This window comes from Phaethon aethereus (assembly GCF_964289735.1).
Source record: "Phaethon aethereus genome assembly, chromosome: 6".
NCBI lineage: Eukaryota > Metazoa > Chordata > Aves > Phaethontiformes > Phaethontidae > Phaethon > Phaethon aethereus.
The window spans coordinates 26,684,584-26,704,939 of record NC_138580.1 but is presented as its reverse complement, the minus strand read 5'-3'; the positions used below and the strand labels follow the sequence as shown (position 1 = coordinate 26,704,939).

The 20,356-nt window shown below is 37.0% G+C and overlaps 1 protein-coding gene across 3 annotated transcripts in view; it reads left to right on the top strand.

The window, feature by feature from the left end:
- The window catches only part of ZNF385B (zinc finger protein 385B), a gene marked incomplete at its 5' end in the record, with an annotated part of 138,817 nt that overhangs the window by 100,735 nt on the left and 17,726 nt on the right, over positions 1 to 20,356 (top strand). For all 3 annotated transcript variants that reach the window (XM_082001756.1, XM_082001754.1, XM_082001755.1), the window contains 2 exons: positions 314 to 424; positions 14,066 to 14,228. In XM_082001756.1, coding sequence (XP_081857882.1) covers positions 314 to 424; positions 14,066 to 14,228 — 274 coding nt within the window. The remainder of the gene's footprint in view (positions 1 to 313; positions 425 to 14,065; positions 14,229 to 20,356) is intronic.

Sequence of the window (20,356 nt, the reverse complement as noted above, 5' to 3'; positions counted from 1 at the left end):
AGGTGATGGGGGAAGGCTTCAGGGGGCTCTTTGCAGGTTGGGGGAGGAACTCTGTAGTAGCCTGGAGAAGGCAGCAATAGCGGAGCTGCCTTTTTCTTGATAAGCTCTGGCATGCTGCCAATTCCCTAACCTGTGTTAAATCTAATTATTATGAGGGGCACAGTTTTATTTCCTCCTGTTTATTTCAAAAAAAAAAAAAAAAAAAAGAAAAAGTAAAGAAAAAGTTTCCAGCAGAAAGTGTTGCGTTTTATTTTTCTTCTGTACTGGTATATTGCCCTGAAAAGTTGTAAATTGATTATTGTTTGTTCTCCAGATGGATCCTGTGCAAAAAGCCGTCATAAACCATACATTTGGAGTGTCCATTCCCCCAAAGAAGAAACAAGTCATTTCCTGTAATGTCTGCCAGCTTCGCTTTAACTCTGATGTGAGTATTGGCTATTTTCGTTTCTTTTTTTTTTTTTGGGGGGGGGGGGTGGGGGGGGTGGGGGGGCGAGGTGTGGGGGATGGGGGGGGTGTGGTGGTGTACATTAGGTGTAATTAATCTAAACCTCTTTTTCCCAAACAAAAAATTCCAGTTCTGCCTACATTCTGCTCAGCCTGTTGGGCTGATATTTTGTCCACTCAGAGGTAGAAGTCCATAGAGCTACACTGCTCTTTGATTTTCTTGAATCGGTCTAGCACGATATCCAGTGCCACGTCCATTGACAATATCCCATTTGATAGTCCAGTAACCTTCAAGAGGTATTTAAAAAAAAAAAAAAAAAAATTTTAAAAAGGAGGGAGAGCAGACAGAAACGCTTCCCTGTGAGCTCTCCATGTCATACCCGCTCTTCTTCCAGAAGAAATATGTTTTTCCTGTTGTTTCTATGTCCTTGCTGATAATGTCTTCCGATTTCTTAAAGAAGTCACTCTTCCAATAACTTTCATTTGTAATAAATATGAACAATTACTTCTAGTTGTCTTTTTGAGTATGATAAGGTTCAAGGAAACTGTTTTCTGAGGTGTAATAAAAAAAATTATTACAAAAGAATACATTGACTGATATGTCTAAAATATATATCCAATTAATTTTTTTCCTGAGTAGCTTGAAAATTAAAGAAATACAAGAAAACTATGTCTAAGAAAATTATTATTATCTTTGACACTTCAAAATATATATTTGTTCCTGGAGACTACTTACTAATGTCATTAAGCTAATTAAAAAAACCCCAAATTCTCAGATTTTTTGTTGATCTGAACTGTAAGAACAAATCCTTAAGTGATGTGTTACTATTACATATTTTGCTGTTATAATCTCAGTCTAATAGTTAGTTTGCAGACACCTCTTCAAAGCCTTTGAGTGCTTGGTGTTCACAGAGATTCGCAGTAAAGCACCCATACCTATTACTCTGATTTTCTCTGCCTCTACCATTCCACTTTGAAAAGTGTCTTGTGAAGTGGTTTCCCCAGTTGGGCTTTCTTGTCTAGGCTGGTAAGAGTTTTGAAGCAGTGCTATCTTACCTCCAAATTGACTTCTAAATCTGTCGTCTTTTGACAAGTCTATTAAGATTTCTTTGAAGAGGCAATATCTACTTAGTTAACCAATTTCAAAAGTCATTATTTAAAATTTAGTTCACTTGTCTTTCCTCTTTAAGGTTAAAATTTAAGGTAAAAAAAATCTTCCTGCTCTGATACTTGGTCCAGATACCTACTTTTACTGACTAAATCAAGGAACCAATAAAGTCTTTAAAAATTTCCTTGGGCTCTGTGGATCTGAATCTTGCTTCTGAGCTGGGCCTTACTCCATCACCAAGGAGGCATCTCAGCCTGTCCTCCTCTTCCCTCTCCTCCTGAGGTCAGGGTCCTTGTGATGATGGCTCCTGTGCCTAGAGGAGTCACTCACTTTGTCTGCACTGACAGTCAGGTGGACAAACAGCACTTTGGGCAGATGGATTGAATCACAATTCAGTAGTTCAAAGCAAAAAAAGAGCTGAAATGTTATATCATTTTGTACATCTGCCAACCAAGCTATTTTTCCTATCTAGACTTACAAAGTAGAACAAAAAGTGCGTATCGTATTTAGCTTTCAATAGTGGCATCACAAAAGCATGGCAGATTATAGCCTTCTTTCTTCTTCTGAGGTGGGTGTATTCATAGGGTGTCGTGCTCCTTTCTCTCTAAATGTGATCAATATGCTCAGTTCTAGTTACTAGAAAATATCATCATCCTTTTGTAATGGATGGTTGTAAGAAAAGATGAAGCATCATGACTGTGCCACTGTTAGTGATAAAATTACTTTCTACAGCAGTTTGCTTTACCAGGACACTCACAATCAACCTGGAAAATTGATTTTTAGAATGCACTGAGATTCTAGTAGTGTTATTAATACCAGAAATTTCTTAAATATAAATTTAAGCTTCACAAATATTTCATAACCACAACATACAGGAATATTGGAGACTTAGTTTTCATAGTATAGCATGTCTATTTTAAAAGGTATCCAGCCTTTCATTGGATTATTCACCTTCTGGGAAGCTTACATAAGATTTTAAATCTTTCCTCCAGTCTTTTGACCTTAAGAGTTATTTATCCGAGTGTGTGTTGCTTTTTTTTTTTTTTTTTTGAGAGAGAGAGAAAGTGAGATCTTATTTTATTCAGGTATTATGCTCACCTCTCCCCCCGCCCCCACCCCCAATCTGTGTTGTTATAATTTTGCGGAGGTAATGGTAACGGGCTTTCAGCTAAGATCGGCAGACTCTTATAGTCCTTTCTTAGCTTGGTAAAAGCTCCTTCACAGAAATAAAAATCTGGACTCTTTGCTTGTATTTTACTTTTTGGTCCCTTTATAATGTGAAATTATGCTTAAGTAGTGGAATGGTCTTTACAGTCGATCCTGTGTTTGCTGACTGGGGAAAAGGGAATCAGGTATTTGTGAACCTTGTAACTGTTGAATCTTTCAGTGAATCGGTTCTGCCATGTAACATCCCAAGGATGTACTGAGGGCCTCTCAGGTGGCATCAAACTGTGATAACCTGTGTTAAAACCTTGAGCATAGCACATTGCAGAATGAGATTTGTAGTACAGCCACTTCACACTTGCAGTTTCTTCTAGCTCTACAAGGCTGACATGCTCCTTCTTGTTGACGGGCATTTTGTTCCTTTGAACTTCCTTTGACCTAAATTGTGCAAGCAAATGAAATAAAAATGACAGAACTAACTATTAAGTTGTTTTCTTACTTGTGTTCTCATAAATGAATTCTTGGACTTGATGATCTTAAAGGTCTTTTCCAACCTTAATGATTCTGTGAATTTCATTTGCGTGGTATTTGAAGATTCTGACCAATTCTAGCAGTGCTTTATTTATTGCATGAGTAACATATGGACCGGTGGATATTCATCTGTGAGAAGAAGAAAACTGGTTTCCTTGCCTGCAGTCTTCTCCTTACACTGTGGACACCCACTGGTCTGGATCAATAGACAAAAAATTCAGACTCATCAATTTATAGTTGTCAAACCTCCTACTTAAATTAATACAGTAAATTGCAAAGGTTTCAATTTTCTTCTGCTAGTGTGTCTGCAGGTTTAACTTTTTGCTTAGAGTGTTCTGGCATCAGATTCAGAGGCGGGGATCTGTAGCTATCTGCAGGAAGAGAAAGCCTCATATCAGGGATGGAAGGACACTTTAAAATAGGTTGTCTCCAATGTGGGAGTAAACATATCTAATGTTGAAGTGATGCATTCTGTATTTTGAAAAATAAAAATTGCTAAGATGATGCTATTTTTCTTCTACCGTATTATAATTTGAACAGTGTTTCCTAACAGAATTCTTCAGGATCTTGCAGTTTGTACTTCTAAAACAATTATTTGAAGTACAACATGAAGAAAACATATGTGTACAAACTCTAAATTTGGTCTAGTTTTAGCCTGATCTGTTTATCCTCTTCCAAAAAAAGAAATGATGGGTTTTGACTCATAAACATTCAGCATCATATTCTATCTGTCCTTTTTTAGAATTCATTAGCTGCAGTTTGGTCAATTTGGAAGTTGTGTTTTTCTGTTAGTAAACGCTGGTGCAGACAGAATTGAGCACCCTTTCCGAGCTCTGTTAACTCCAGGAGAAACTGTAGTACAGAAGACATGATCCAAATCTTGAGAAACAGTAAAAGAAAATGCTACCTCTGTGAAGTATCACCAAACTAAAGTTGTTTTAATAGCCTGAACTTTGAGGTCCTTGAATGGGAATTTTATCTGTAGTAGTAGTGTTGACCTGACAACAGCGATAACTGACGTTGCTTCAACAATATTTTTCACATGATCTATTTAAGATGCTGTAGCTGGTGCTTAGAGTGGGATTAGGTGCCTAAACCCGTGTCTTGCATCCGAGGTATCTGGGACATCCACACCAGGCTGGTAGACCTGACAGAGGACTTGCAGTTGGAGGTCAGGCAGCAAACCTGAGGACATCCCAAATCATACTTGGATGCCTGTTTCTAGAACTGAATCCCCACTCATTAAGTTTGCTTTCTATTTTCTTTTTCCCGAAGCAGGATTTTCTTTTTCCTGAAACAGGATTTAGTGAGGAGAATAAGCATTACAAGAGATAGGAGAAAGTTAATTGACCTCAAGATTATTATATCAGAAAACTGGAAAGTTAGTAGAGCTCTCAACAATTCAAAGGAAGTGAAATGGCAAAAAAGTGAGGAGGGAACAGAGAAAAGGGCTTTTACCTAAACAAACTTTTAATGATGGTAGATACCAGGGGTCAACTGCTGTTGAATTAAGTTGGAAATCTCAATTTAGGAAGGATAGCGTTATGAGTATTGGTAGTTGATGAGATTGATGAGTCATAATAGTCATAATAGTCAATGAGATACTTATTCCAGCCTGCATAAACTTTATTCTGTTACACAGTTTTTTGGGAAAACTGTTTCTAAAAAAAAAAAAAAAAAAAAAAAGCAACACCATCCATTAACAGTTACAGCAATGACTAGCGTGGCAGTAAAGTTCAAGCTACAGTCTTGTGTTATAATCCAGCTCAGAATAAATAAGAACTATCTCAGTTGTGTTTACTACTACCAGAGACCATGCAGCAGAAGAGGAAGAATCCTCTTCATGGAACAGATTGTGGCAGTGAGTCAGATTTTAGCTTGCTTAAAGGCCACCAGAGCAAGGGACGTAACTGTATTCCACCAAGAGGAAGCAAGACTTGCTAAGAAAGATCTAGTTTATCCTTTGAAAAAAAATTTTTTTTTTCCTTTTAAGAATTCTGGGATTCCTTCCAAACTCATGATATATCTATGTGGACTATAGATAAACTTTGCTAAATAAGTTTTCATATTAATTACATAGGTCTGGCGTGTTGATATTAATTATTTATATTACAGACATTCTAGCAGAAACAAAAAGCAGCTTGAGTGAGTTTGCCGGATCCTTATGATACCTGTAAGAGGGTCCAGTAGCAACAGGGCAAGGGGAAAAATGGCTGTTTTCTATCCCACATAGATTCCTTCTCTGCCTACTCTTGGCTCGTTCTTTCTCATTCCTTCTGGCCACCAGATGTATCAGCAGCATCTCCTGCAGCTGCTGTGTGGCAGGAAGTCCCTCCAGCAGCTGTGGAGGTTTGGCCAGACTGTCCCTGAGATGTCTATTACATTCTGTTACGGCATCTGACACTAGCTTGCGGCCATAAGAGAAGAGTGAGTTGCAGTTGCAAGGAAACCTGTTTGGCTTCTGCAGAATTGCTTTTTCCTCCATATCTATGAATCATCACTTTGTCGTCAAGTAACTTCCCTCTGCTCTTCTCCATCCTTAATTGTCTTGATAGTCCACAGTTTTTGGAGCTTGGGCACTATGCAATAATGTCAGTGCTAATCCAGTCCCTTTCCTCAGCAACCAAACCTCTCTGTTCTCCAAACTCACAAATATATTATGCCAGCAGTCCACATGGGGTTTTTGTTTGTTTGTTTTTTGTTTGGTGGTGGTTGGGTTTTTTTTTTTAAAACGTAGTTTGTCATCTGTTGATCACGTCCAAAACAAGTATCTGCTTCCCTCTGCACACTTTCTCTTTCTTGTAGAAAGGTCTTTGACTGTGATACAGCCTGGTAGGTCCCATCTTGTTGATAGGATATCATTTTATTGAAATAAACTTGTGTTTGTGCAGTGTGTTGCTCTCTGAGTAATGACTGTAAGTCGTTACTGCTTTTTGGTGTCACCTGCAAAGACTCCAAAATCAGGAAAAAACACCTTGTAGGCAGATCAGAAAAAGCAGATGGGGCATTAAGAGATGCTGAAAGTCATCTTATTGTTGAATGCATTTATAGCTAATAAAAATGATGTGATTATAGTGATCACCTTTTTAAAAAGCCAGAAGGCAAATTTTTGAAGTTTAGGCAAGTGTTACCAAATGTTAACTTTGCAAATTTGAATGAATCACTCATGCTGTCAAAAAGATAACACACAAAATAATCAATAGCATCAAATAAAAATCTACAGAACTGTCATCGACTTTGTCAAATGTTTTACATTTTCCCTATAAATAAGACTATTTATATTGATTCTTTGGGCATGGAGGGTAGTGAAGCGGATAGGAGGTAATTAAAAGCATAAATCTCAGGAAGTTGTGAAGGTAATTTTCTGTTTTGTAGACAGAACTGACAAAATGATGAAAGTTGTTAGCTGCAACATGACAGAAATATTGCACGATTATAGGGTACAGGGTTATAACATGCTGAAAGTTATGTTCAAATAACAGCTATTTAACAGAGCTTTTAACTAAGTTTGGTTAGATATATAAAATATGAATTGACTTCTTTGATGAAAAATGGCTGATCTTCACAGCTTTTTTATTTTTCTATGTCTGTTTCAATAGTAATCTACCTTACTATTTGGAGCAATTAGGTTTTAGAAATCCATTGAGAACAGAAGTGAAAAAATAATGCATAGCTCTCGTATAACAAATGTGAACATTTCAATTTTGCAGATTTCTTCAATTACATCTATTATTAATATCAAATGAGATAAAACTAAATTTTTCAACACTGCTTCTTAATTTATCACTTCATGTAATTTTTATTGAAGTTATGATTCTAGTCTAAATTCTTTTTAATTTATATACTCCTCACATTAATATGCATACTCTTACAAGATGGTTCTAACAGGCAAACTATGTGATCAAACATTTGGTAGATCTCTTGCTATTTTAAGAAAGGGAGCTTTATAGTTTAGGACCTGCTGTGAATTAAAATGACAGTATGTTATGGATGTAAATACCCCTGTGTTCCTCCACATCTCTAACAGGACCACTGCCATTGCAGCCATGTCAGGGGAGCTCTCATAGGGATGCCGCACACACTTCATTAAACCACTTCTCCGTAATGCCTAGAGTAATGCAGCTACGGTTAGCCTAGCTGCTTCCAAGTTAAGAGCTTCACCTGCAAAATCAATGAATTTTTTTGTGTTTGAGACTATGTAGTTATGATGGAATTCTGTAGTTACCAGGAATTTTGGAAGTCATGGCCTTGCTTAGATCCATGCCTTTACAAGAATACTATTACTTATCTTCCAGTACTAGTTAGGCCTAGTCAAGCTATCAATAATTTAGGATAAAGACCTGAATATTATGAGGATGTTGTAAGTATTCGGAAAAAATTATAAAATAAGGAAATTCTGTAATAACGGTATGCCGCCTGGAATTGGCATCAGCTTGATGTATACAAAGTGTATACAAGTACACAGGTGTTGAGAGGTGGTCTTTCTACAGAGTATGTTATGACTATATTTAGGACATGTTAGATTATTTTTTTAGCTTAAAATTATGTAAAATTTTTTATGGTATGCAGGAAGAATTTATCTTTGTAGATACTCCAGAGCAGAATAGGAGTTTTCAGGTTTATTACATATCTGTTAAGTCTTCCAGCTGTAAATTGTCTATGTGGTTGAACTGTTACTGGCAGAAGCTTTTGTGGTATTTTCAAGAAAATAGTTTTCGTTGGAGACTACCACTGTGTTGCCACCAAATGAATACATACATAAAATTGCTGGTGAGAACACTTCCCACCCTGGGCGGAATTCCTGCTTTAAAAAGATGCAGTAGCAAGGGAGAAGAAATAGGAGCTAGGAGCCACCGTGTTCAGCTCCGTGTAGTTACGGCACTCACCTGGCATTGCAGAGTTTAAGGCATGAACCTGGACTTCCCATGTGGACGCTTCAGAGTCTCCCTTTATTTCTGTATTTCTCTTTCCGAATGTCATGCTGCTCTACATGGATTTAATTTTATATGTTAATTGCCAGACTGGATAACATATTAGCAGGTTCAAGCACTCAACTTGACTGTTGGTGGCCCGGTGGTCTTATTTCCATCAAGACCTACTGAAGGGCTACTTCAGCTGATCCTGAAGAAACCTGAAAAAAATCTTGTTCTCACACCCATACACACTAAACCATTAGGCTTAGTAAAACCTTGCATCAGCTTGTCATTGAAGGGATCCAGTAGGTTAATATTTTGTCTCTTCATGTAGTAATAAATTCAGTTAATTAGTCATTCACGTGCCAAATAGATTCTAAAGCTCAGTCGCTTGTGAACTGTCAAAATGAATAGTGTTGATTTCAAATATACCGTCAGTCATTGCTCCTGACAGGGATAATTTTCCGTAATATTTTGTACTGCGGACTTACTTGAATTTCAAAGTTTTCTTAAAGGTAATACCACTACCAATGAAATCTGTATGATCTGTATGTTTCCTGGGTATCTGTACCTTTATGTATGTATGTATTTATACATGTACATGTATTTAAGCTTATGCAAAGTAAAGTTACTGAAGTTATTTTAAGCACTACAATATGCTAATGATATTCACATTTATTTCAAAAAGTATGTTTACATGTAGAAGATTAAGATTTGCATTGTTGATGTTTTATTAGATGCAATCTAGTATATAAGGCTTTACATGTTGTAGATAGTCTCACAGTTTAACATCCTGATGCTTAGATTTCGAACTTAGTTTGTAGTTGAAAGTAGCAATTAACTTTAGATTTTAAATAAAATGTAACATTTGGATCATTTGTGTGTGTCAATGAAATATATTTTTAAGAGAGGAAAAACTTGTCATGACTCTTACAACCGAGTCATTAGTCCTTACAGCATAGAAGGCTTTCTTAGAAGCAAACCAACCAACCCAAACAAAACATAAAGTTTAGTTGGTTGGGTTTTTTTAATTACTACTTAAAGACTGTGAATGGAAGTAAAAACCTAGATTGCTTAAAGGGAAGACAGGCATCCTCCCACCATTTTAAGGTGTAGAAATCTGAAAAACAATGGGAGAAAATTGCATATTTATTTGTCTGTCAGTGATATTGTTAATTATTTGCAACTGAATTCAGAATACAGCTTTTCACTAAGCCATAATCTTCTGAAGATTTAGACATATGTTCAGTGTCTTAAAATATGCATCCTGCTGATCAAAAAGTAATGCCAGGCAAATGCATAAACACTTTTGTGGAATTTGGCCTGTCAGTAGAAAGGTATAGTTTGCATTCTGGTATTTAATGTCTCATTTATGACAGCTTAAAGCTTTTCCTATTCATTAAATCTTACTAGCCAGTGCTTGACAACTTTCTGTACTTTCTAGTAAGTAGGAGGATTCCATTTTGAATGGAATGTGTATATACCGAGCTAGTAGACCACAACCAGTTTTAGAACTAAGTGGAAATTAGATTTTCCTTTCAGGTAGCGAGTTCTTTCGTATGATATATTTTTTTATTCCACTTTTTCAAAAAGTGTCATCCTCTAACCTAGTAAGCATTTGATTTAATTATAATCATAATAATAATAAAAGTTCAATGGTGACATTTAATTTTGATTGTAAAAGCTATAAATGTAGCTAAATATTTTTAAAATAAAAAATTCAAATATTCCAATAATATTGAATTGTGGCACAGATAAATTATTTTACTGTAGAACTGATTCATCCCTACAGTAAATGCAGCCCTATACACTGGAATAAATTATTATGCAATTAAAAAGCATCACAGTACATGAGTACAGAGAGATTCATTAAGGTTACATATCTTTATTTTGGTTTTTCCAGACTTTTTTTATTTTTTCAAATATTGCTTTGATGATACAGAATTTGCATGAGTTAGTTGTACTTAGTTTAGTTAATGTTAATGATGATCAAAAAGTACATGCTGTATCCATTTAAAATAGTGCATTCCTAATATATTTACTCTTAATTTTATATTTTATTGGGGTTTTATGTTAAAACTGGTAAATTATCTTTCTTTTATACATGTGACTTAAATCTTGTGTGTACAGAACGTCCTTTGGATTATCAGAGCAAATGAAAATAAATGTTTGGCCTGTTGTCTTAACTAAAAAGAAATTTTTTTATCTCATTTTTTTATGTCACTAAACATATCATTCAAAGATATGTTTAGTATTTCAATGATGTATGTTACAAAGCTCGTAACCTGTACTGTGTTGCTGTATTTGTGTCAGAAACACATTTTAAATGGGACTTGGAGCAAATATGTTTGCCTTTAATGTGGTACTTGTGCAAATATTTTATAAAACTAGGATTAGTAATGATCAGGACATTAATAATCAGAATAATTGGTACCAGTAATAATCAGAACTTGAGTTCCAATTTCAGATTCCCACAGCTGTCCTTTTTTCTTTTGCTTACCGTGACTCCAGAAAAGTCCCATGGTTTTTGTAACACAGTTACACAGAACACAGTTCCGTGTTGATACTGCATCTCAGTTACCAAAAGGCAACTGGATCAAATGATTTATCCCACAGTGAATAATAAGCAAACTCTGAACTTCAGATGTGTCTGAAAGGGTTAGAAAATAGTGCTTATGTGGCTGGGAAACATCGCTACGTTATCTCAAGGAATGCTCCTCTTGCTTCATGTTTGAAAAGAGTGTCTGTGTTTCTACTTACAGAACAGAGATGAGTGGAAAGAGCCTAAAAAAAAAAAAAAAGGTTTAACAAAATCCAGCCACTGGAAGTTGAAACTAGACAAATTCGGTGTAGAAATAAATGGTATGTACTTAACTGACGAAGTGAAGCACTGAAACAATTTACCAAAGGTAGATTTTCCATCCCTAGCTACTTTAAAATCAAGACTGGACGATTGTTTTCCCTAAAGGAATATGGACTAGTTCAAACAGTTTTGGAACAGGCTGGTGTTTTCAGAAGCCCTACTTCGATGGTTATAGCAATGCCTTTTGGCCTTACAGTGTACAACTATGAATTTGATCATAAAAATATTATAATAATTACAAAACCTAAATCAAAAGTGAGTCCATTCACCACGTTTCCATGAGGCTTTGCTTGTGTTTATGGAAATCTTAATTTTAATTCTGCCTGGGCTTGTTTGTTCTCAACAGGTCTCATGTACACTATATGAGGATTGAATGAAGGGAATCAAAGACCGTAGTAGGTTATGACTGATATTGCAGCCATTATTATTGCAAATATCAGCAGAAAGGCTTGTTATCAAGGAATTGACTTACTAAGTCTTTCTCTTGAGTGCACTTATGTCTCTTATGTTTTAGCTTTGGCCTCAGACAGCATATGATCCTATCAACAGCACACATATGCGCAGAGCAGAGTTCAAATATTTAAAGGGACATCATCAACTTGAGAATGCTTGAGTGGAAAATCTTGTACTTGCTACTACTTGAAGTTAAAAGTATTGGAACAGAAAGGTTATGTATACACCTCAATTTTTAGCTTCACTTTTTGTACACCATCACGTGTGAATAGTTCATTTAATTTTGTTGATGGTGAACACTCCTTCTAGTGCGTCATTTAGCAACTTAAGCAAAGCTTAAGAGAAATGGACAAAACCCAGCAAGGATGGAGAGAGTCAGGGTGCGACTCCTGTGCCTGCCGCGTAAGGCACATCGACATAGCAGGGTACAAAGAGCTCTGTGCCCCTCTACCCCCATTCAGAACTGAAGAGGTCCAACCCAGAAGTTGACAAGTGTCCCTTTAAGTAGTGCACGTCGTAGTAGTGGTATAGCTGTTTAGTTGTTTCCTTATAATCCTTAAATTGTGTTTGTACATGTGTTAATATTTCAGAGGTTTTAAAATCAAGAAATAGTTTAATAGCAATTGATGAGTAGACTCTATACGGGTTTTATACTAAAGGGTTCTTTTAAATCTCGGTTTCAAAGGAATTCAAAGTAAAACTTACCTGGCAGCCTTTCTTACTGAATGCTTGCTTACTGAAATCTGCTATAAAAGAAGAGATGCAGCCACAACATGCCACCGACACTGTCCTTTCGAGGTGGAAAGCACTGTGTTTCACAGGATGTATAATCACTTCAGAAGCTTCGGTGTATACGAACTTCGGTCTATTTTAGCAGCAGTTCTCCCTCAGTTTTAATAGTGCATATAATTTTTATGAGGACTCCCACACACTGTCTATTCTCTTGTCTGGTCCAGCTGTTTCTACTCTTCACTTACACTCTGCCATACGATAAAACTCTTATTACATGCTGTCCCAAGGTGACTGTATTGTAATGCCCATTTCTGCTGATCTTAAAATGATTTTTCCTCATTATGGCAGCACTCTATGGGATTCAAACGTCTTAGATGTTATAGTTACTTTTTATAAAAGCATGTGACTTGTTTCATGGCTTGCTTCACTTAACACAGTGAACTAAGTAAAATAGTCCTAATAATTGAAGAGAGAATGTGTTTTTGCATGAACATGGTTAAAGTTTACTTGCACTGATGTTTTTATATGCCAGGTGCCAAGATGTGGTCATCTGGCTACATGAAGCATGCTTTCTCTGAGTGTTTTACTTTGAAATGAACTACAATATTAACTTTTTCTAGTTAATATGTAACCTTCAATAGAGGCACCTAGTAGTATGTGTGAAATTATTTTTTTTAAATTATGTTTGGAAATATTAATAATGCAAATCTATTGCTGAATAGTATAATTTTATGAAAATTGTGTTTTGTATAAAATTATGTTTCTTAGCAATTTTTTTGTAAATTAATTTCTTAAGAAGTCAAGAAAAATGTTTAAATTCATTAGCTGAAATTTCCAAGCTTTGGAGTTTGTATTAAGCATGTAGTTCCTTAGTTTTGCACCTAATAAAGTGGCCTGATTTGTCAAGGCAGCTGGTTATGTGGAGTCAGGGACAATAATGGGTACTCAGAATCACTGAAAAAAAGGTCATTTATTTATGTGTCTAGCTTTAGCTGTGCAACTTCAAAAACACTGACCTAGTTTCTGAAGGTAGTTTCAAGACAAAGGTGAAGTAAACATTACATCTTGGTACATATTTTTACAGTTCTGTTTGGGCAGACCAAGAAGAGTACATTATATATAAAGCACTTCAACCACACAAAAAAATAATAAAAAAAAATAAATCTCCTCTCCTTCCTGTCCTTCAGGTTCCAGTTTTCTTAGTCTTTGGAAAAATATATTCAAGGCAATTTGTAAAACAGCCAAGACTGATAGGTATTTAGTTTTCTGCGTTTTATTTGGGTCTGCTGAAGCTTATAGGTGTGGTGTTTCTTCATTTTAGCCCTTCTTGCGTGATCTAATAGGGAAGTCATAATGTCATTAATGCCTGTTTCAATTGCTGTTAGTGTAATGATGAAAATACTTCATGACTTTTGTACTAGATCAAACAGAAGGAAAAATTGATTATTTAATCATGTTACAGCATCATACTCTTTCTAACTACAGGCAATAAAGACTAGGGAAAAGTACATGAAAATTGAGTAGCATCTTTCTCAATTGGATGTGTTTACATCTGTATAGTGCTTTAAATCTTTAAGCATCATGGCAGCAAAGAATTACATTAGGAGTGACAGAGCTTTCTGTAATCTTGAAGCCTCTTTTTCCAAATTACTGAAAACATGTACCATTCATTAAAATCCTGTTGTTTGAATTATGTAAGTAACTACATCTAGGAAAACTGTTAGTATAAAGCTACTAAAGTTTTCTAGGTGGAATAATATGGTGCCTACTATTGAAAGTGTCACTTTTCTGCCTTGTCATCCATTGTGTTATATAGAAGTACAGAAAAAAGTGAGCCTGATTTGTTCTCCTTTGTAGAGCCAGGCCGAGGCCCACTACAAAGGAAGTAAACATGCCAAGAAGGTCAAAGCACTAGAGGCAACGAAAAATAAACCCAAAGTTGGTTCTTCCAAGGACAGCGCAAAGGCTAACACAAGCTGCTCCACCACGCCAGTCACAGCCAACATCTCTGACAAATCAGGTCAATGAAAACTTTTTGTTCTCTACGTTCTTTATTTTCTCCTTTTTTGGTGTTTGTATGAGAGAATCTGGTTGCATGACGGTGAGCCATGACTTGTGTTTCCGAAACTATTTGCTATACTTTCTTGTACAGAATTGATTGGTTTTGATATTATCAAAGTGCTTTTTCACATCTGTGAAACATCTGGTTTCTCTGAATGCTAAAGTATTTTTTTTTTTTCAAACTTGTGAAATTTACTCTTATAAAGTATGGTTGTGGTTCATACAATAATAATAACGAATGGGTGTGGATGGGGGAGCAAGTCTGAAATGTACGTATTTAGCTGAAGCACAACAAACCTTTGCAAGACATTTTTCCTTTCTGAATAGGATAATATTGCTCAAACAGGAAAACACACCTACAGAAATGTAGTGAAGCCTCATGACATGGATATTTGCTGACTTCTACAGCTCATTAGTGCTTCAACATCACTTCTTTCTTTTTTTTTTTCTTTCCGTATTAGTAATCTGAGGAAGATCAGTAACACTAATTGCAGTGGAGTTGCTTGAGTCTCTTTTTGCTCTGTCAGTGTTGTGTTACTGAATGAAACAGGAGAATTTCCTGAACTTGCTGACAGCCTGAAATGCTGTAACTTGTTACCCAGGAGAAAGCACCTACTGTGGGTTACCCAGTTGGTCTAACCAGCTGCTGCTGATAAATTTGCTTCTGCCTTGGTAGCCATTTGTTATCCTCTTCACTGGAGCTGAGCTTGACTCAGATGCCATAAGGTGAATGACAGTTTTCTCTCTCTCTCTCACACACACACATACACAAAAAGAAAAAAAGAAACAGGAAAAAAAAAGTGTCGGTTGCTATTTGTCATCCTGCTTTCTTCACAGCAGCACCAGAACTGTCTTTGTCTGGGTCCTTAGCAATGACAACAGGTCCCAAATTTTGGGTTGATTTACCTGGAAAATCACACTTTAGGTTTGAGAGACATAATATGAATCCAAGTAGCATCTTCAGGTAAACAAGCCATGTTACTATAAAATGGTAGCAAAATAACATTGATCTAAGTATGTGGACTATTGAATGGAAAGAGATTTAAAATATTTGAGAAATATTTTACTCTCTGAAATACCAAAAATAGCTTTGGTTAAAATAGTTACTGCTCCAGGTGTACTCAGACAACCGCTTAAGTTATCAGTTAAAACTTGAGAGGATTTAACATGTTAAGAACGCATTCTGTGATAATGTCATTGTAAAATGCCTTCCCCCACCTGTGCTAAAGGCTGAGGGCCAAGTAACAAAAGTACAAACTCCATCATCTCTTCTGTAAGTCTGGATCTGTCTCATGTTTCCTTTGCCGGACTATGAGATCTGTCCCTGACTTAACTTCCTTCTTCTCTGTGCAGCGTACCGAAAATCATTCACACCTCTTCACTGGACTTCTGATAAAATAATCTAACCAATGACAATGAAAACCTGCTCTTGATATTTTTGTGTTGCCCTTTTTTGGCAGTGTATTGTTTTATGCTATTAATTACTCAGCTAACCATCTGTGTCTGTTGGACTATACCACTGCAAGTGTTTCTACACTAAAATATATCCCAGTGGCTATCTAGTTAAATGCTTGCTTCCTGTTGGGAGGACAGTGGGATTCTCTGTGAAGGGGAGGCTGCTCAGAGCCTGTTACAGCGCTACAGGAGATTGTGGGTGGGACGTTTGGGAGGACAAAAACCTGAATCTGGAGTGGCAAATTCTCCGTATACACAGGGAATGCTGGCTGCAGAGGTGGGGAACGGCTTGGAGATGGGGGTTTTTACCAGCCTATGGACTTGAAACCAAACCATAATTTTGTTCAGCCACACTTCCCCTTACAGAGGCTATTGTTAGTCTGTTCTTTAACATATGTTTATCTTTTCAACATAATGCTTACTGCAGCTAGAGCAATCACTATGTTCCTTCTGGGAATCAGTGGTGGGGCTTTTTTTGCCTTGGAGCAAATTAACTGATACCATTTTTTCCTCAATATTTTAACACAGCTTTCATTCTCTGAGAAATGGATTATTACTACATATTAGCTGTATAGATATATTTTAGTTTTCTTGAAAAGATTTCTAATACTCAGAGTTTCAGTTCACATGTGTCTTTGAGGTCTTGGCGGTTTTTTTCCCGATTTCATCAGGAAGTGAGACTTATGGTCACATCATCTGTCCTTATCTCTGTTATTCTCCGGTCCTGTCTTCACAACTTTGACTGTATTGCCTAGTATCAAAAAGATTCATGACATGAAGAGGTTTTAATGAAGCTCCCGTAAGTTTGATGAAAATTGGCACCTGGGTAGAAGAGAAATCTTAACTTATGCTCCATCCTGAGAGATGTGAACTCTTTTTGCTTGGCCAGGAACTATGTTTGCCTTCAGGGTGGGGGATTTGAGAGTGTGTGTGCGTGGTGTAGGTCTAAAAAAAATTGCATTAGAAGGACATAAGATAGGGGCTAAATGGCATCAAGGAATGAAATTAAATTCGGCCACTTGTGGAGCTATTGTTTAACCATTGTACCTTGGAGGATTTCTAAGTTCCTGAGAAATGTTCATCAAGAAGTCAGTCATTCCTGGTGCCCTCTTCTTGAGTATGGAAGAGGAGAATGAAAAGCTAAACAGAGGAGACAGTTTTAACTTCCCGTGTTCCTTTGTTATCAACTGTTTTTCCACAGGTATTAGTGCAGAATGGGTAAAGGAGTATTATAGTAAACTGATAAACTGAATTTACTCTTCTCTTGTATTGGTCTGGACACAACAGGCACAACTAGCAGACTTTTTGATGTACAGTCATTTTGAGTGACATAATGATGAATGATCTGGAACTTTCCAGACTGAACAATTGGTATATATGGAACTAAAATGTCAAGTTAAGTTTGCTACAGAGCCATGTCTTCTGTGGATCAGATATAGCATGAGATACAAAAACTTATTTATCACAAGTCGCTACTGTAGTAGTAACAGTAAAAATAACTTCATTTAGTCCAGCTTGTGTGATGAATCTATCAAATCTATCAAAGGCAAAATCCCAATTCATCCAGTCCTTATTTTTCAAAACCTGTGATGCAGTGGTCTCTCGACAGCTGTTCCTTTCAACTTAAGAAGTGTGGCTGCTGGTAGAGCTACGAAAGTTAAATTAATCTTTAAGGTCTCTTGGAAAGTTTCCAGAAGAACATGGGCTCCTGCAGACAAAAGTGGCCTCAGCCAAATGGAAAGAGGTGACTCTGGAACTCGGTCTGAACATGACAATGCCCAAATTGTGAGAGAGTGGTCTTCCCTGCTGATGTTAATAATACATTATGACTCAGAAATTACTTTTGTAAATTGATCATCTGCAATGTGTAATAATAAAATACCGTACTGGCGAGTTGACTGCAACCTCAGGTAAGTGGATATTGATGGGTTGGATTGCACAAGTTTTGTGTCCTAACATGATTAGACTACTATGTAATCTTTTTTTCTAAGTTCACAACTCTTCACCACTTAGAAAATACTTGTTTATTGGTACTTGTAAGTACCATCATCCTATCCCATTTACTGTTTCTGAAGACAGAAAGAAAAAACCACAGATGATGTGCGACAAGGTGGTTGTTCCCGTACCTCTTGCTGGGTCATTTCTGCTTGTCTTGATGGGTGTTTGCAGATTGGAGGTGTCCATAGGGGACCCTTTCATAACCTGTCTCCCACACAGTTTCTCTAACCACCCAGGAAAAGTCTAGTAACAGCTATAGAACAGTTTCATGCACTAAAAAATCTCTACTGTGACACTGCAAGCTTTTTTGTAGCTGCTTTGAGACGTGGTTACAGAACAGCAGTGTTAACAGCACTGAGAGCTGCTCTTTCATGTAGGGCAGAGATTCCCTTCCCTCCCTGTGGAAGCCCAGGATTTTCAGGATGGCTTCACACAGAAGTATACATACATGTATGGCATATATGTATGGTATTGCTTTAGATAAGGGCAGGGGTAGCAACCAGTACATAACACAGTTTAAAATATTTAGACTGTGTTTTAAATATAGCTCTGAGAATGCAATAGAAGACAGTGTCTGTGATACCAGGTTAGCATAGTCTAGATGCTTACAGTGATGAGTCCTTTAGGAGTGCATATGATAACAACTGGATTGAAATGTCACTGTTTACTTATCAAGCGAAGAGGAATTCTTTGATCATGCTTCCAAATCAAAATAAATAGTTCAAAATGAAGCACACAGAGGATGTGGTATCACCTTCTTTGCATTTTGCTTTGATATAAAAATCAGGAAGTAAATGCAACTGTTTTAAACTACTCAAGAGTCAAAACCAGGTTTCAGATTATAAACTTAAGGTCATTTTTTTTTCAGTCTTTTATCTATTCAGTTTGTGCTCTGTTTTCTTTGTGCCAGTGGGAGCTGTTTATGAAATGATACGCATGGGCATTTCAAGTTCAGTCCTCATTCAGATAAGATCAGAAGGCTTTGCTACTTGGGACTTAGTAGGTACTGATAAACCCTTTGGATGCTCTGTGAAAACTCCTTTTTGTTCAGCTGGTACAGGGGTAGGTGACATTATGCACCTAACTAGGCCAAATTCTAGACCCTGTTTCAAATCCTGACACCTCTTACTACTGCTTTGCTCTGTAGCCATGTCTCAGGGCAGCTTAACGAGCAGTTCACGGTGTCACGGTGATGATATTCCAGCATAGGAGCAGGCCTGTGCTGACCGGCTGTGTATGCCAAGGGCGGCAGGAAAGGAATGCAACTGCGAAGTTCTTTGCCAGCTTCTCGATCCTAAGCGGGCCCTGTAAGAGTTATTCCAGTCGCTACAGCTGTGTAACTAAAAGCAGCTGGAGGTTGTTCTGAGGAACGTTGTCATGCTGGAGTGCGGTACAGTGCCTGACACCGAATGGGCTAGCTCACATTTTGAAAACAGCCTGGACATATTGACGGACCCAATAAATGCCACTTGATGTCATGTGGACATATGGTAATTAGTTGGCCCATTAGACAGGACTGGCAACTCCAAGCTTTATCAGACATAGAAAAGTTGACCTTGAGGTCTTGTCTGTGGGTTTTGGTTGATTAAGGGCTTTCTGTGGGTGCTTTGACAACAAAACTGAGTGTTTTTTCCTTCTGTTCCTGAAGTAGAGCACAACACATTGAATCGCATTTACTGAGGAAGATTGTGATGGGCTGGATTTCTCCAGTGTCTCAATTACCAGTGCTGTTTATTCATCAACTACCAATGAGATGTAATGTCCCAAGGGAGGGCTGAGTTCGTATTTCACAAGTCCACCATCAGGACACTCCCTTAGTCATGTTGCTTTCATTGCTTATTTTAAAAATCTTTCTGCCAATGTTTAAACACTAAACTTTTCCATATACATCTCAATACTTGGAGTAATCCCAAAAACGGTACCAGTTGTTTTAACTTAAAACCCTTTTCACCTTAACATTTATTTCCATTTATCACCTTGTTTTCCACTCATTTTAAAGGAATGGCTTGTTTACGTAGCTCCGGTAAACTTTTTTTTAGGTAATCCTTCAGAACTAGAAGCCTCCACAGCTGAACTGTGGTATATCTGTTCTGGGGAATTCTAGGTCATTTGTCGTATCAGTATCATTATAAGAACCTCACAGTTTAGGGTGTTTTTTAGGGCATTTCTTCTTCAATCTTTTAATTCTTTGTAATGTACCCAAGTCCTCTAGACCTCAAAATTCATTGTAATAAAGTTGAATTTTGAGGGCGGGATAGGGAGGTAGAGAAGCTATAAGAGAGGAACTGGACAAGGATAGGTTTGGCTTGCTGTCCCCCAGTGTCAATGAGCCATATTTAGATGTTCTGCCTTATACCCCTCAGAGATGCTTGTCATGTCTAGCCTCCATCAAAAGCCACTGATGAGCCTCATCAGTTCTTCACATTTATACTTACATAAAGAATTCTGCTGAAGTTATATGCTATAAAATAATCGTGCGTCTGTGTTTATGTGTATTCAGATAGTGCCTGCTAAGAACAGGCATATTTCTGTTAGATAAAGACATTAGTTTATGGTCAACTAAGTAGTAAATTCAATCAGATTCAGCCACCAGGAAGAGTCAATTCAAGGGCATTTTTTCATTAAACCCTCTGA